The sequence below is a fragment of the Anabrus simplex genome, chromosome 1 (assembly GCF_040414725.1).
Source record: "Anabrus simplex isolate iqAnaSimp1 chromosome 1, ASM4041472v1, whole genome shotgun sequence".
In the NCBI taxonomy this organism is placed as follows: Eukaryota; Metazoa; Arthropoda; class Insecta; order Orthoptera; family Tettigoniidae; genus Anabrus; species Anabrus simplex.
Window position 1 is genome coordinate 497002298 of NC_090265.1, and position 19488 is coordinate 497021785.

The 19488-nt window shown below is 39.5% G+C and overlaps 1 protein-coding gene across 1 annotated transcript in view; it reads right to left on the bottom strand.

The window, feature by feature from the left end:
• The window catches only part of Nf1 (neurofibromin 1), a 666749-nt gene that overhangs the window by 329922 nt on the left and 317339 nt on the right, over nucleotides 1-19488 (bottom strand). The window contains exon 18 of the mRNA XM_068225031.1: nucleotides 13019-13190. Within this exon, the coding sequence (XP_068081132.1) occupies nucleotides 13019-13190 (172 nt within the window). The remainder of the gene's footprint in view (nucleotides 1-13018; nucleotides 13191-19488) is intronic.

The window sequence follows — 19488 nt, forward strand, 5'->3', positions numbered from 1 at the left end:
GATTTAAGTGTAAAATTAACATTGGATTTAACCCCAGCAGATATTGTAAAAGTGAATTATGCCCCCATTACCTCCTCCAATGTTGAACGAAGTTTCACTCAATATAAAACTGTCCTTAGAGATAATAGGAGAAGATTCACTTTCCAGCACTTAAAAGAACATTTTGTAATCCATTGTTTTGGTAATTGAGAATAAAGGATTGTGTGTTCTTCAAATAAATATATTAAAATGAGAAATGCAACATTGTGTTGCATGTAGATCTACTTTGTTTGGCTTCTTCGAACTTTGATATTAAATAGAAATTAATGTTATATGTGTAATTTTAAGTCCATATATAATTCCATATTTCAATAAAAATAACTAAATATATATGTACATATTTCAATAATTATTAGTACATATAAATCCGTTCCCTGGTCATTATAAGTGGTTAAAAATTTCCTGAGTTAAAACTACAAAAATATAAACACAGAAAATACACTAATGTACACATTTAAAAGTCAAATCATTAGACACTTGATAATGATCAAGTGGATCTGGGATTCCAGACTAAAAACTATTAGGTCACAAGATTGATGAAACTTGAAAATAATTTTGGTCTAGCTGCATTCAAAACTGCACTTGTGTAGAATAAGGGTGACATAAAAAATCATTGTCTATTGGTAGTCCCACCACAGATCATAGTAAAATATACATAACAAAGGCCTCATATCACACAGCAGGATTAGTATAGAGCATTCTTGTAAATTTTACAATTCCAGTTCATTGAATCCAGTTAAGAAATTCACACTTTCAGGTGTGATATAGATTGAAATGTTCTGAATGCAGCTGTGCATATGAGGGTGAATCAAAAAGTAAGTTACACTACCTCGCCACGAGAGAACGCTGTGCGTCGTGACTGTGGCCAATGTGGAGCAAGCTACAGTAACTGCTGACGTGTCCGACAGGAAAGTTGGTGTGGTATCTTGTCGTGTTGTGTGTGCAGAGCGGACTAGGCTCAATGGCACACCAACTGGATGTTTACTCCAAATTGGAGGTGCATGCAACGATCAGTTTTCTATGGGCTAAATGGCTCGATTACATGGACATTCATTGTGAAATCACTGCTGTATATGGCGAACGTGCAATTTCTCGCCCAGGTATTGTAAAGTGGTGTAAGCAATTTGACGCCGGACGCATGGATCTCTCGGACAAATTTTGTGAAGGCAGGACCGCAACATGCAGCACCGTTGCAAATGCTTAGTGTGGATGGGATTATTAGAGAGAATTGGTGCATAATACTGCAGGAAATTGCCAGCATGCTAAACATTTCATATGACAGTGTGTTCTCCATGGTTCATCACCACCTTGGATTTTGTAAACTGTGTCAAAGATGGGTCCCTGATGTTTACAAGGGACAACGTTGCCAATCGTCACTGGCATTTTTGCAACGGTATTCTGTGGAAGGCGACGAGTTTCTGCAGCGAATCATCATAGGGGATGAAACGTAGGTCCACCACATCACCCCCGAAACAAAGAGAACTTCGATGGAATGGGTGCACACCACATCACCACCAAGAAAGAAAGCCAAGGTCCAACCTTCAGCAGGAGAGGTAATGGCGACAATGTTCTTTGACATGGAGGGTGTGGTGCGCGTGGAATTTATACCGAAAGGCACAACAATCAACTCGGCTTTGTATTGTTGAATGTTGAACTGGTTGCTTAAGGCACTTAAAGAAAAGTGGCAGAGAAAATTAAGTGCTGGTGTGATTTTGTTGCACAATAACATAACACCTCACATGGCATGCCAACGTCCGAACTCCAGCAGTGATTGAAGTGGGAGGTATGGCAACATCCTCCATACAGTCCAGAATTAGCACCATGCGATTATCACATGTGCAGTAAGCTAAATAAGGATCTCGGTGGACGGCGATTCCAAAACAACGAGGAGGTGAAAGCAGCTGTCTCCAGGTGGTTACATAGCACTGGAGGTGAAATCTACGCATCCGGAATCGAAAACTTGGTTGACCGTTCTGAGAAATGTTTACAGTCTCTTGGGGACCATGTGGAAAAGTGAACTTACATTGTATGTTGTCATAGCCGTGTTGCCTATATGTAGGTGATTTCATAAATGGCCATAACTTGGAAGTGTAACTTACTTTTTGATTCAACCTCGTATTGGTCAAACAGGAAGAAGTTTCAAAACTCTGTATTTGGAACTTGTAAATGCTGTCAAGCATAATAGATTCTCTGCTTTAATGTTACATGTTAATGAGGCTAATCATAATTTCTCCACCATTCAACAAGATTTGGACATTCTTTATTTCAGTAAAAAAGGCCTCTTTCTCAATATCCTAGAAAAGTACTTTATATCTGTAGACCAGTTTTCTAATTCTGCTTTCAAATTGAATAAAATTTCCAAAAAAACTAATGTCCTCACTGAGTCAGTTATTTCCTTAGCAGCCAGGTATTATGCCAAAACTGTCAGTACAAGTCACACAAATGATCCTCCAAACAATTCCCCACCTCCTTCTCTCACACCTTCCTCCTTCCAAGTTCCCCCCCTCTCTCCCTTCCCTCAGCTCTCCCTCCCCTTTCTTCTACTTCCTCCTCTGCTATGTCATAACAAATTCAAAGCTATTGTCAACACTGACAGCTGTTCAAAAATAATAAAGGTGTTCTTTAATCCACCTATTCAATACTTTATTTCCACTTATAGTGGTTACATAAACACAATAACACTTATTTGGAACGTTTCCCCCTCAATTTAGGGCATCTTCAACCTAAAATAATCTTCAAGAGTACGTATTATATTACACATGGAAGGAATACATATAATATTACACATGGAAGCTAGCTAATATATATATATATATATATATATATCTCTCTCTCTCTCACACACACACACACACACACACACACACACACACGCACGCACACACACACACACACACACACTCCCGTGATTTTATTTCAATTTGGTGTCAAGTAATTTTCTTTCTCACTCTTTTAGATATTCTCCCATTAACACCCTTATGGACAGATACGACTTGCTTTAATAACATCAAGATATCCTTCACTTATTATAACCAAAGAAGATTGTTCCTTCTATTATACGGCCATTAACATGCACATCAGCAACTAACCAATTTTATCTGCGTCAACACTGTGATAATCTCTTGTATAAATGATACAGCTTTTTGAATGTATATTTTACTATGGTATATGGTGGGACTATCAATAGACAATGATTTTTTATGCCACCATTATTCGATACAAGTGCAATTCTTAAATGCAGCTACACTGAAATCATTTTCATGTTTTATTAATCTTGTGATCCACTTGTTTTTTATTCTGGAATCCTAAATCTACTTGACCATTACCAAGTGGACTGTGCAAAAATTGTTGCAGTAGTGTCCCCACACACACATGTGGGGAGGACAGAGTGGTTGTGGAATAAAACTTGACTACAACAAAGAAGTGTGCTGTCACCACTGTTATTCATAATGGTTATGTATAAATTTGTAAGGAGACAAAGGGAAAATATGGGGACATGGAGCTGAAGGTAATGCTGTTTGCAGATGATACTGTGGTGTGAGAAGCAAACAGAGAAAAAGTATAAGGTCAACTCAACATGTTGAGTGCAGTTATTGAAAATTATGAAATGAAAACCAGCATGGAAAAGAGTAAGAGAAAAGGAAGGGAAAGGAATTTAAAAAATAAAGGGACAAAACCTTGAAGCTGTTGAAAGCTTCAAGTACTTGGGAAGTGAACTGATGCAGGATGCAGGGCTGGACATGGATACCAGTTACAGGATTCAACAGGGAAATCCACTCTACCAGAATGTGAGAAACCTGGTGCAGAGGAAGGAAGTACCAATGAAGAGTAAAGAAGTGATATATAAGATGTACAACATATGCAGCAAACCTGAACACTGACCAAAAGACAGGAGAATAAAATCCCGATCATTTACATGAAATTTTAAAGATGATAGGAAAGACAAGAAAGGACAGAGTAAAAAATGAGGACATCAGGAAAGAAATCGGAGTGGTAAAGCTTTATAGTAGAATAGAGAGGGATAAACTTAAAATAGTTTGGACATGTTAAGAGGATGTGAGAGGAATGGATGCTGTAAGTATGATTCAAATCAAGTCGCCCTCTAGTGCTGCCACCTAGTATTATTTGGTTATGAGCAGCCATCTTTTGTTCAGTTCAGTTTGCGCTGGTCGCTTGACTTGTTCAGACAGATTCATCTTATTAAACTTGTTCCTTTTTGGATTCAATAAACCTGCACTCTACGGTAATGGGCGTAGTATTTCATTTCATAATCCACAGCATTATTAATAGGTTATGGGCCCAGAATTGCATTTGAGGAAGTGAAATTATAGAAAGACGCAAAATTCTGGTTACGTTGTACTGGAACATTCCGTAACGTGGCAAGAAAGAACAAGAAGACGTTGTCTGCATTGATGCGCATCGAAATGCTTTCAAAAGACAATTATGATATGTGGGAAATCCATATGAAAGTATTACTCATAAAAAAATTATGCATGAACCTACGTAAGTGGAGCAAAAGTGAAGCCCAAGGCAAATGCAGAGAAGAATGCGGCCATGATGACGGCATGGGAATCAGAAGATAGTAAGGCTATGTTAGACATACTTCTGGGGATCTCTTCAACTGAGTTGAAACAGGTGATGGATTATGTGACGTTGAGAGAACTTTGGTAAAAGTTGGAAAATGAGTTCCATTCCAAAGGCCCTGCAAGAAAAGCTAACCTGCTGAAACAAACAGTGCTTCAACACATGAACGAGGGCAATGACGTTCATGGTCATCTGCAAAGACTCTTCGTTGCTTCTGACCAACTCAGTAATATGGAGGTGCCGGTAAACAACAACCTTCTGTCGATATCGTTACTCTACAGTTTACCGCCGAGTTTTGATAGTTTTTGTACTGCGATTAAGTCACGTGACGAACTCCCGGGTTCCGAAACATTACAAGATATTAGAATCATTCCGTATTGACGGTTTTCACTTTACAAAGGTGAAAAAATGAGAGTATCCTCCTAATTCAATACATAATATATTCCATCATTAGATGGAGTAATCAAATTCAAATTCCCCTCATAGCCAATTCGATGTGATGGGTTTCTACAAAGACAGATTTTCTGCCTCAATTTTTGACAGTGATTTCATCCTGTTTTGTATTGTTACAAAACAAATATTTTGTAAACTAAGAGGTCCGCAACCTCACTATGTGCACTTATTGTTCATTTCCATCTGTATCATTTGTTTTCATTTAACACAATTTTTAGTTTCAATTATGTTTTGTAATAACACCTGTTTCACTGAATTTTTCCGTCTAGGCTCTCTTTTCTATTTTCATTTGTTCCTTCATTATGTTTTTTGGCAATTTTTAGCTTGCATTATGTAAATTATTTCAACCTGCCCCTTTTCACTGAAGATGGCTCAAACGAGCCGAAACATGTTTGAATTTGATTACTCCGTCTAATGATGGAATATATGATGTATTGAATTAGGAGGATACTCTCATTTTTTCACCTTTGTAAAGTCCTGAAACATTACGTATAAAAGTAGTTGGGGAAAGGGACATGCAACTGAGTAACCGACAAACTCATGTGCAGAACAAGATGTTGGTGCAGAAACAGAAAAATAACAACAGTGGCAAATCAGGTAAATCAAATAAGCATGACGGTGACATATTCAGGTGTTTCAAGTGCAAAAAGCAGGGTGACAAAGCATCGAATGGTCAACTGAAAGTGAAAAAGTGATCAAAATAAAAACAATATGGAAAATACATCATTGTATGCTGCACCAGTTTTGAGTGTGTGTCACGAAGCAAATGTCTTGCTGGTTCATTCAACAGACTAGAAATGGTGGTGTTTATACAGTGGTTGTATCACACACATTGTCAAGAACTTGAACAGTTTTACATGCATTCAATCGGACATTTGTGAAAAGCTGAACTTGGCGAAATCCAGCTCCACAAAAATCATTGCCAAAGGTATTGCACAGTTGGTAACAGGTGAACAAACGTGATAAGACAGTTGACTTCAGTGAAGTTTTGCATGTGCTGGGTTTACGAATCATTCTTCTGTCAGCCGGGAGGATTGTTGACAAGGGTATTCGTGCAACACTCAATGAACACAAGGCTGAAGTTACCAACAAAAAGTACAACAGTGTAGTTTTGCATGCAGATCGGGTTGGCGGACTATACTTTGTGAGTGATTCACATGTGATTGAGCCGGAAAAATCTGCTCTGGCAAGCTGTGAAGACAAGAAATCCTTAATGGACTGGCACCGGAAGATGGGACATCTGAACATCAAAGATCTTCGAGAAACAGTGCTAAACCACACAGTGCAAGGACTTGAAATTAGCGACATTAACTCGGTCAATGAATGTGAAGTTGGCTTTCAGGGGAAAATGACATGTAAGCCATTTCCACAATCATCTCAAAAGGAAATTTGCTCCTGGTGAACTAATACACACGGATGTGCCAACTATTTGGAGTGAAGTTCGTTTTCTACAAAAGAAGAACAAACCATGAATGAGATGCAGTGTGATGACAGGAAGATAAAGTTCCTGCAATCTGATATCGGAACAGAGTACATCAACAGGCAGTTTGACAACTTACTGAAGAGCTCTGGCATTAAACGTCGCTTGACGGTCCCGAACAACCCTGAGCAGAAGGGGTAGTTGAGCGGAAAAACCGCACTCTAGTTGAAATGGCTTGGTGTCTACTGATCAGTCTGGCCTTCCACATTCGTTCTGGGCAGAAGCAGTGTCAACTGCGAATCACATCAGGAATCGCTGCCCTACTGCTGCATTAGATGGAAATACCCCCTTCAAAGCATGGATGGGAGAAAAACCAGACGTGGGAAACTTTCAGGAATTTGGTTCACTGCTCTGCTGTTTAAATCGAACAAAGAGCACATGCAGTTTTGAGCAACATGTGCAAAAGGGCATGTTCCTGGGCTCTGCTGTGGATTCCAAGGCCTTCAGAATTTGGATCCCTGAGGAACGTCGAGTAGAGATTTTGTGCAACATGCAGTTCTTGAAAGAGCGTCTAAAATAGGATGGCTGTCATTACAAAGATCTCCACCCAGAACAGATGACCGATATTGTCGAGACTTAACGATCTGAGTTTTGATGAGAGAGCAGCGGAACATGTGTCGACAATGGAAACATATGACGTCGTGGTGAATAGAGATGACTTGATCAACGTTCAAGTTCAGCAAGATGATATACTGGGTGGGCAAAATAAAACCAGCCCGGAAACTTTTTGCAATAGGACTGACGTGGGATCGACCTTTGTTAATGAACATCACAGAAGATGCTGGTTATGGCTTTATCTGAAGAAATGAAAAACTGAGGATCCAAAAGTCCTGACTCCTCTTCACTTGGAAACCACCGGCAGAACTGATGTGCTTTAATGCCTGCACAACAGTAAATCTGAAAGGATATAGATGAAGTCTGTTTGATAATGTTTCGACATGACGATCTCTTAATTCCCAGTTGCACAGATAAACAGATTTCATCACAATCCGTTCCAGGCTTTCCTGCAGCACTCGAGCAATGCTTTCTGGTGTTCAAACTCTTTTCAGGGAGTAACAGTTTTTATTCACTACACAGCCCATTTCATGCCATTCTGTCACTAAGTTTTGCATTGTAGACTTTGCTGGAGGTTTTGCCAAAACCCTTCCAGTCCTAAACTTTTGCACAAACAGTTCCGTACAGGTTTTACATGAATCGTGCTTCGCATAACACTCAAAAATGAGCACACACTGTTTTATCATGAATACCATTTTGTGTTACATTCAACTGGTCACTAAACACATCTGCTTCTCTCACTTACACACTCACATGTAATGACAACAACGTACTCCGGAGATGCACATGCACAGGCATGTGAGAGCAACTGATTGGTGCATCAAAATTACGGTTTCCAGCATTTCTTGTGATGAACAGTTCTCCTGTTCATTAACAAGGGTCAATTCAGTGACAGTCTTATAAATATTTTCTGGGCCAGTTTTATTTTATCTATCCGGTACAACTGAATTTGACAGATTCAGAGGACGAACTGACTTCTTGGGCTTTCATGTAGATCCAGTCCCAGCTGAAGTTTCTCCAAAGTTGACCAAGTACAGACCAGGTTGGCTTAAAGGCCTGCACACACAGAAAGCTAAGATAAGGTACGTTAAGCTACGCTATGCTAAGCAATGCGAAGCTATGTTGTACTATATTACGAATAAAAAGCTAAGCTAAACTATGCTAGGCAAGTGTAACGATTGCAGATTAATTGAACACTGCTACTACTACTATTACTACCAATAAAATGTTTTCACTCTTCCTCTGAAGGGGGAAGAGGGCCTCTTAGATGGTGACACAGTCTCTCAGGCCGGGAGATTTGTTACGGTGAAGGGGAGATGTATGGAGAAGGTAAGAAGGTTGGCGGCCGTGGCCTATACTAGGAAATGTCCCAGTATTTGTCTTAGTGCAGGAGAATGGAAAACCGCAGAAAACCATTCTCAGGACAGCCGACGGTGGGGTCCAGCCCTTCTCCATCTCCCTAATGCAGAGGCATAGAGCCACGGCAGAGCCGTGGCCACCCCTCCTTTGCTCGGTTGGTCAGTCAGAGTGCAGAGCCGCCGAACGACGGACCAGCCATGGCCACCTGTAGGCCAAAGCCCACTCTGCAACCGCTGACCGATTAATTGAAGAGGAGGCTTTTCTACTGGTCGCTGTCGTCGAAGACAAAGAAAGAGGAGAAGATTGTGTATAGGTAAAATTGGAGGGAGAATAATTCAAGGTGAATTCCATCATTTGATTCAAACGTTGCTTGGAAATGATGAATTAAAAAGAATGTATATGAAAAACACGCACGCACGCACACGCACACGCACACACACACACACCTGTACCTGTTTGCTACACGTCGGGCAAAAAGTGACTGTGCACATGAGCAAATCCAGCTACATTTATGAAAATTGCCTCCTTGGCGATCTGTAAAATTTAACTTTGCATTGCTTACGTCAGTATATGTTACTATAGCAGTTTGTATGTGCCATTCCATGTAACTTCATTGCAGCAATTTTTTTTACGTTGGGTTGCGTAGTTTAGTTTAGCTTTCTATGTGTGGTGGCCTTAAGAACGTTCTCATGGGGAAACCAGGCAGACCAAGGAAGCACCAGCTACTGAAGATGAAGTCTGAGATCATTCCAGATGTCGTGTGCATAGTGGAAGTTCCCATGAAGTCCACAATCTCTGGTCCTGATGAAGAAAAGTGGATGCAGGTGATGCCAACAAGTTTTTCTCGATACTGAAGAATGATACCTGGGACTTGGTGGAGCATCTGAAGAATTGTTCAACTGTTGGGAGTCAGATAGTATTGAGAAACGAATATGACACTGATAGCATGGAAAGCTTGGGTTGTCGCGAAAGGATTTTCTCAATGTCTTGGGATGGATTACAACGAGACCTATGCTCCTGGGGCGTGACTCAGTTCTATTCGCCTTGGTATGGCTCACGCAGCACAGCGTGGGATGGATGTGCAACAGTTCAACGACTCATTAATGGCATTGCTGACAAAGAGATTTTGATGGAAGTTCTGGAGTACACTGAAAGAGTTTTACAGTTCATCATTGAAAGGAAGTACAGCAATGAAGATGTAATCAACAAGACCAAGAAGATGTTTTCCAAGCTACAGAAAGAAAACAGAGTATGCCGCATGAAGAAAGCACAATACGGACTGAAACAGGCTGGATGCTGTTGGTACCAGTGTTTGTATCAAGAGTTATGGAAGTTGAGAACAAAGCCAACTCTCAGGTACGCGAGTGTCTGTGTAATGACTTGCTGATAATTATCATCTGTGTCAAAGATATTATTGTTCTACGTTGGAACCTCAGAAGAATCGATGAACTGTATGGATTCCTGAAGAAATCTTTCGAGATTAAACACTCGCACTGATTCAACAATCATCATGAGTCAACGAGGATACATCTTGGACATACTCGAGCATTTCAGAATGTTGTCATGCTGCCCAGTCTCCACGCCACTTGATCCAGGGGCGAAGCTATCGAAGACAGACACTTAGACAACTGAGGATGTCTCACGCAACCAGTGTTCTAAGTCAATTCAATGGCTGTTTCAGTGCCAGCCATTGGCAGGCTGCAATCACCTCAAGGGAACACTGGACTTGGGCATTATCTTCTCAGCCAGAGTGGGCAGCCTAGCTGGTTATGCTGAGGCGGACTGGGCTGTCTCCACTGACGACAGGAGATCCTACACTGGATACGCCTACACAATGAGTGGAGGTCCTGTTTCCTGGGAGTCAAGAAAACAGCACACAGTTGCGCTTTCATCTACAGAGTCTGAGTATATAGCTCTCAGCGATGCCTCCAAAGTGGCAATATACTTGCGATGGCTGTCCAAGGAGATTAGTAAAAGTCTACTACCAGCTGTCGATCTGTACGATGACAATCAAGGAGCAGAGAGATTGGATGAGAATCTTATGTTCCATTCACGCACAAAGCATATTCATATGCGCCATCATTCTGTGATGGAAGCTCTGTCTGCAAAGGAAAACAACCTGAAGTATCTTACGATGGAAAAGATGCCAACAGGTGTGCTCACAACAGGATTGCCCTGCTCACAACAGGATTGCCCAGAGTTAAACACTGGAAGTGTTTGAGCAACCTCGGTCTCAAAAAGTATACTATTCAGGCGATCAACACTCTGAGAGGGGGTGTTAAATATGATTCAAATTGAGATACCCTCTAGCGCTGCCACATAGTATTCTTTGGTGTTTACTCTTTGATTAAAAGCAGCCATCTTTTGTTCAGTTCAGTTCACAACGATCACTTGACTTGTTCAGGCGGATTCATTGTATTAAAGTTGTTCCTTTTCGTATCCAATAAATGTGCACTCTGAAGTAATGGGCATTGTATTTCATTTCATAATCCACAGCCTTATCAACAGATGCTGAAGTAGACAATGGATGGTGGAGACCCAGGTAGAAAAAGGGAGACCCCAACTAAGGTGGTTGAAAATGGTCAAAAATAATATAATTAGAAGAAAACTGGATTGGAACACAGTTAAAGAAGAACAATAGTGGTTGGATAGAGAAAGATGGAAAGGTGCCCTAAACATCTCAACCCAGCGGGGGCTGGACAAGGGAAATGGATGATGATTTACATAAAACAATTGATAAAACCTGTTACATGGAACGATTAAGTAAAAATGTTTTTGACAATTATTTAATTGAATTTACAGGTTGTTTTCCTTGTATGGAAATAGGTGTGCATCCCTTCTTGAGCTTTCTTTCAAGCCAATGCTCTAGTTTTATTTACATGACCTTTTAAAAATGTTTATGCTTTATTGTTTCATAACTCTTTATAAACTGAAACGCATGCAAATTGCATCCTCCTTCAAATAAAACTTCAACTGCACTGACTGAATAATACTCCTAATATCTCACAAGACTGCACCGCAATCAAGTGATGCTATGTTACATTACTTGGTGTGGCCTTGTGATGTTCGATTCATCTGCCAACTGACAATGCAGAGAGGAGTTCATCCCTTCTTACAGTACTACTTACGATACTGTGGTTGACAAACTGAAATTTCATGGTCAGTGCACATTGGGAATCCAAAAACCTAACAAATGTACAAAAGAGCCAGGGAATGATGTCATTCCAGGACTACTTACTGTGTGACTGAGTTATGCTGAAAGGGGGCATGTATTTCAGAAATGGTCGGCGGTGAGCAATAAATTCTGGGCATACCACTAGTGTATGTGTCCAGGTAGTAAGAGAATATTCCCAATTCCTACGACCAAAACTATTTCATCACCAACCTGCTAGGAATGAAAAAAAATGAAAAAAGGTTTATTGATATATTTTGGGACATGAATCATGTCTTCGTAGTAGAATTCCTTCCCACTAAGATAATTGAATGCTGTAATCTACATTAACACACTAGAAATAATAATGCAATGACCGTCATGACAAAATCAAATAAGCTATTAATTGTTGACACCAAATAACATTATTATAAAACTGAATGGTAGTATATCTGTTGGTACTATTAGGTCTGGTAATTTTGCTATTCCCAAGAAGTTTCCATGAGATGTTACCTCCATTTTCAGAGCCTAGGATTATACCTGTGTAAATACAGTAAATAAACTACTGGTATCTGTTAAAATGATATAGGCTCCACAAAGCATTACCAAAAAGATGGAAAGAAGGGAAGAAATGATAAGAAAAGACAAATGTATATTGAAAAGGGATCTTTCCTTGTTTATAAAAGCCAAGAACAGTCAACTTAGAAGAAATGTCTTCACAGAGAGAAATGCACGTTATTTGTTTTCTTAATTTTTACAGTGAAATATGGCACTTCTAAGCACAATTACATTCATTTTGCAGAAAGCCAAGAATCTTATATTTACAGTATTTCCATAAAATTAATAAACTGGCACATTAGTTATATATGCAATTTATCACAATTAAGAAGTGCTAAACATTGTACACAATTGTCATTAAATATAGAGCATCATAACTTGCAGGGTTATTTATAAAAAATGCTAAAAATCCCAAACTAATAATAAATCATACAACCTCAGATGGTGACATCATGACTTTTAATTTAGGCAATTTCCACATAAATTTAGAACCCATCAAGTTAGTCTCCATTGTCAATGCTACAGTCAATACTCTTAGAGTGAAACTGAGAACTGGATGCAGACAGATTACACCACATGGACACGTCAGTTATTTACTAACGTTGTTTCACAAGGCATGCCTATTTTTCCTACTCTCAAATATCCACTGATGTTAGTTGGGACTGAAAAACATGCTTGGACACAAGAAGTGAGCTCTGAATAATCAACTACCAGAACAGGCAACAATGAGAATGAGGTTTACAAAGTAACTTATACCCTACTGAGAAAACCCTTTAGTACAAATTTTGATATGCTGGACCCCTTTATAAATAACCTGTAATATTATTTTAGAACAGTACCTGTCCTTGTTGATCAAAGAACTTTTCAACTATAGCTTTGATCTGATCAAAAAGAATTGGATACAAAGCTGGAGACATCTCATGCCCAACCAGTTCCTTGACGTGCTTCTGAATTTGAGTCCCAAACTTCTCGTTGTTACATACAAGAAGCCGTAAGAGCTGGCCCACGAACCTGGAATGTAAACAACAATGGTCAGATTTGGGATTGGATGTATAGATTCTCAACAGAAATAACTGAAAAAAGAATAAAACTGAACATTTCCCAAACAACGCCTATATAAATACTGCAGAAAGCTTCAGTGAGTTCTATGTACACTAAGTGGCCGAAAGTCATGGGAAGGGGTGTCCCATTGTCATTAAATATAGAGCATCATAACTTGCAGGGTTATTTATAAAAAATGCTAAAAATCCCAAACTAATAATAAATCATACAACCTCAGATGCTGACATCATGACTTTTAATTTAGGCAATTTCCACATATGTGTATGACCCTTGAGCATTGCAGCTAGCTGCGGCATAGCTAAGCAATCTGCCACAGACACCAGTACCAATATAAATGGTCCGTTATTGGACATTATAAATTTTCCAGCACATTATATGTACAACTTTGAGTGGATAACCATAAAACAATATTCTATGCAATATCTAACTTTGTAATGAGGACACCAGTATATTGTGACATTTGTTAGTTTTCCTTTCTAGTAGAGGAAATTACTCCTACAACCATTAGAGCAAGATTCCAGACAAAAAGTGCTTTTGTACTTCTCAAATAAACTATGAATATCCACAAATGACCAGAAGGTGATTTTGATCAACATTACAAGTCCTCGAAACACGCAAACTTCCTCCCTCATCACTAGTTCACGATTCCTGAAGTGAGACCTTGGCTTCAGAACAGAACTTTGAATATTTTCCTCTACATATCTGTTTGTCTCGGCTACAAGATTCCATGCAATATCTAACTTCGCAATTAAGACACATACATATTGCGTCAGCCTCGGTTGACCTATAAAAAGCTATTTTGTGTATAGTTTACGTCACACCAGGCTCACTATAAATTTGATGTAATGGATCCTGTCACTGGATTTACAGGCACTAAATTATCATCATCTTCATCTTCCTCGAGTGCTGGTTTTGACTGGACATGATTGCTGTCACTCTCTTCCTCTAATCACTCTAGGAATTATTATTTTCTTTATTCTATATAAAAGATCAGTAACTTCAGTACTCGAAAGAGGACAGGATAGTCCAGTTGGATCTGGTCATTGTAAATTCCAGGATTTCCCCGTGGTGAGAAATCGCACTAGATAAGAAGTTTATTGTAGTTTTAGCTTCCTACAGTAGGTGAGAGTAGCTTACCGTGTTTTATTCCTTCCTCATATTTAGACTAGTTTACTGGATACACAGCAGGATGCTTGACTTCAATCAAATCCATTGACTGATATTGATAAGATTTCCTGCATTTCTAATGATAATCGATAGATGGCAGGTACGGAATAACTTTGAAGACTGAGATGATAAAAAAATTTGTATTTAGGGCAAATGTTTAACAAGGGATGTTGGGCCAAACATCACGTTGCACAGTACAGTAAGTACATTGTACGCCAAAATGCCTGTGTAATGAGCCAGCGCTGGACATGCATGTCAAACTACCTCAAAGGGTTAACTTATTAATACTATTTACACATATGAACATTGCTCCTACAGAGTAAAATGTACATCTGATGAAGGTTCCAAACAATTTTACTGCACATTTCCTAAGTATCAATGAAAACTGTCGTCACCAACTGGAGTAATTTTAAGAATCATATTTTGAATAAAACCATAAAACTGAGCTTGAAACCACTTCTACACATGAAAATGGCAGCGATGGGATAAGAAAGGGCTATGAGTGGAAAGGAAGTAACTGTGGCCTTAATTAAGAAACAGCCCCAGCATTTGCCTGGTGTGAAAATGGCAAACCACACAAAATCATCTTTAGGGCTGCTGACGGTGGGGTTCCAACCCATCTCCTGAATGGAAGCTGATAGCTACGTGACCTAAGCCACACAGCCACTTGCTCGGTCTCACTTATTTCATCATCTTCCAAATGTACACAAGGTGCATGAATAGACAGGTCATGGACTGAGCAAAATAACTGCGTGATAAGAGACCATGTAGCTACAAGCCTGGATTTGGAAGATGATAGGTTTCAACCCTACTGTCAGCAGCTCTAAAGATAGTTTCATATTTACACTCCAGACAAATGCTGGTGCTTTACCCTAAACGATGCCACAATCTCTGCTTTCCAGTCCAAGCTGTCTCCTATCCCACTGTTGCCAAAAAAAGAAGGGACTTGTTTGGTAAAACACACCTTGTTTAAGTACTGTAGCAAAAGACAGAAATACAAAAGTAGGATAGGTCTAATGGCGGTGATGTCTTTCATATACAGTAAGAAGCCCTTCCAAGAGGATTAACATTGTTAACACAGATTTATACTTTCCACAGCTTCCTAAGATTTAATATTACAAGAAATTCACTGCTTATTCCAACCGGGCGAGTTGGCAGTGCAGTTAGGGCCACACAGCTGTGAGCTTGCATCTGGAAGATAGTGGGTTCGAACCTCACTGTCGGCAACCCTGAAAATGGTTTTCCGTGGTTTCCCATTTTCACACCAGGCAAATGCTGGGGCTGTACCTTAATTAAGGCCACAGCCACTTCCTTCCCATTCCTAGGCCTTTCCTATCCCATCATCGCCATCAGACCTATCTGCGTCGGTGCGACGTAAAGCCAATTGTAAGGGGAAAAAAACCCTACTTATTCCAAACTAGCAAGATACCCATGCTTCGCTATGGCATTAAAATGAAAATTATTATTCAAAGTTTTACATTTTGGAGAGTCCACTGTCAGCTAAGCCAGTAAAATATGCCCTCAGTTTGTACATCAAACGTTTTTGGGAGAATGATTATTTATTTTCTGATCTAACACTCATCTGAACCCCATACAGAAGAATTTGATTATTTTAAACCCTTATTTAAAATATGGGATGTAAAAGCGACCAACCTGTAAAATTTTGACTTTGTACGTCGAAGAGTAATCGAGGAATATAAGGGGTGAATGTTTTAAAATATTTATTAACATGCAGAGTACAGAACATAAAACTTCCATATACAAAAATAATAAAAAAAGATAAGTTAGTGCCTGAAAGGGTTTCGGAGGGTCAACCGCCATTTAAACCCCTTAACACAGACTTAAGAGAGAAATATTTTGAAGTATACGATATTTTACACCTAGAACATAGAAGAACACCCTTCTAGTAAAATTACTTCTTTGTACGTAAAACAGATCTGGAGGGATGAATAATTTTGTTTACGGAGCTAACCTCATTTAACACTTAGGATTGGAACGTTAAAAAATATTTCCTACTAGCTGATATACCCGTGCTTCATTACAGGATTCTCAGAAAGACTAACTTTGTAGCTTTCCTAACTGAAGTCAACATAGTTCATTACAGAAATGCCAGTAGGAAAGTAGCGATTAAAAACAATGTTATCATATAAAATACTCAATCAAATGAAAAACTGCACATTTTCTCACTTTTGACAAATAGTACTACAAGGCCGATCTAACAGTCCAAAGTTCCAGAACTGGAATGACCAGGCCGCAGACAGCTGTGAACACTCCTCTACCGTTATTCTGTTAAATATGCACAGTGCTCATTCCAATCAGTGCCTCAGAGTGGAGATTAAATAGCTCGAATGCTATGATGAACCTGTGTGTTATGTACCAGTAGTATCAGAAAATTTATGAACCAGAGGAATGGCACGCTAAAGAAGAAAGTTATCTAACTCCTCAGCTACTTCCTGCCAATATTCAGGCAGACTGTAACACTAGGTACGATCAGGCAAGTTGGCCGTGTGGTTAGGGGCACGCAGCTGTGAGCTTGCATCCCAGAGATAGTAGATTCGAACCCCACTATCGGCAACCCTGAAGATGGTATTCCGTGGTTTCCCATTTTCACACCAGGAAAATGCTGGGGCTGTACCTTAATTAAGACCAAGGCCCTTTCCTATCCCATCACCGCCATAAGACCTATCTCTGGCTAACCGCCTCTGCAACGCCACCAAGGTAGTTAATGGTTTGTTTAGTGTAGGATGGAGTTACCCATGGTATGGTTATCCGCCTGGGTGACGCCACTAAATTAGTAGGGACATAGGTAGTAGTTCAAGGGGTGTAGAGTAGTGATTGTTTATCTATAGTTTTGTTCTTTTATTTCTGTGTATTTTACATTATTACCTGTGATTGTTTGGTGCCCTAACATATGGGCAGGTCATTCGCCTTTGTTAGGAGCATCGTAGTAGATTTAGTGAGGTAGTTTAGGTAGTTTTTAAGAGAGGATAGTAGGTATTGTATGTTTGCCTTTGTATTTTTGTATCCATTTTGTCTTTATTGCTGGTAAGCCGAAGGTGTAAACTAGGGTGGGCAATAAAGAAATGTTCTAACTTCTAACTAACTTCCATAAGACCTATCTGTGTTGGTACGGCGTAAGGCAAATTAAAAAAAATTACTCAGTACGTAGCAGTAATCCTATCTATCAGAGATGAACCTAGGAATTTCATTTTTGTCCATATTGAACTGAGAAAGGATGATAGGAAAACTTAAAACGGTCCACCTTTTCAATACAAAAATGTTAGTTTATTTATAACATGTATTTGTACTTGGAACTAGTTTCAACGCTGATTTGCGTCATCATCAGCCAAAATGTGGGAATAGGCAAGCATTTAGGCATTTATATTACACAAGGCGTTACATTAAACAATACACATCTTACAAGGAGATAAAAACAGGGACGAGTATAGAAACAAATGAATCGTTGAGAAAACAAAAGTTATACATATTAAAAATAACCTTAACCACACATCTTGCAGTGCGAAAGTGTTCTTCTTGAATGATTCCTGAATATAAAGCACACGTGCACACGTGCACACATTTCTGAAGAGCCAGCAGGCAGGACAAAGTAAAGTGAAACCTTAAGAGTTCTCATTTTTCTATGTTCTGACTAACTAATGAAGTCTCCCTTGAGTTCCTGATAAACATATAAAACAGGAAATTCTCCTTCACTCTCAACAATAGCTATAAAGACCAACGGTAAAATTTCATTTTAAATATTGTGCAGAGACGTGAAAGCATGATTTTGAACATGATATAACTCCTTCATATAACCCAGTTTCACGTCTCTGCACAATATTTAAAATGAAATTTTACCGTTGGTCTTTATAGCTATTGTTGAGAGTGAAGGAGAATTTCCTGTTTTGTATGTTTATCAGGAACTCAAGGGAGACTTCATTAGTTAGTCAGAACATAGAAAATGAGAACTCTTAAGGTTTCACTTTACTTTGTCCTGCCTGCTGGCTCTTCAGAAATGTGTGCACGTGTGTTTTATATTCAGGAATCATTCAAGAAGAACACTTTCGCACTGCAAGATGTGTGGTTAAGGTTATTTTTAATATGTATAACTTTTGTTTTCTCAACGATTCATTTGTTTCTATAATACCAATATAAATGGTCCGTTATTGGACATTATAAATTTTCCAGCTAGCTCATTCTTGGTTGCCAGCGTTTCGCCCTCGTGTGCTAGGGTGGGCTCATCAGTTGGTACCTAGCACACCTATCAATACGCTGGCTAGTGCATACCGTGGAGGCCACTGCGTAGGCTAACTGGAGCCACCGGCAGTGCCAATGCACTAAGAGACTTTGTCTCATCACTAAAAATTGATGCCTGCTTGGCCATCAGATGATATAGATGTTGATTCCCATAGGGAATCTGAAATATTTGTCCTGAATGAGCAAATTTATAATACCAATATAAATGGTCCGTTATTGGACATTATAAGTTTTCCAGCTAGCTCATTCTTGGTTGGCAGCGTTTCGCCCTCGTGTGCTAGGGTGGGCTCATCAGTTGGTACCTAGCACACCTACCAATACGCTGGCTAGTGCATACCGTGGAGGCCACTGCGTAGGCTAACTGGAGCCACCGGCAGTGCCAATGCACTAAGAGACTTTGTCTCATCACTAAAAATTGATGCCTGCTTGGCCATCAGATGATACAGATGTTGATTCCCATAGGGAATCTGAAATATTTGTCCTGAATGAGCAAATTTATAATACCAATATAAATGGTCCGCTGGCAACCAAGAATGAGCTAGCTGGAAAATTTATAATGTCCAATAACGGACCATTTATATTGGTATTATAAATTTGCTCATTCAGGACAAATATTTCAGATTCCCTATGGGAATCAACATCTATATCATCTGATGGCCAAGCAGGCATCAATTTTTAGTGATGAGACAAAGTCTCTTAGTGCATTGGCACTGCCGGTGGCTCCAGTTAGCCTACGCAGTGGCCTCCACGGTATGCACTAGCCAGCGTATTGATAGGTGTGCTAGGTACCAACTGATGAGCCCACCCTAGCACACGAGGGCGAAAC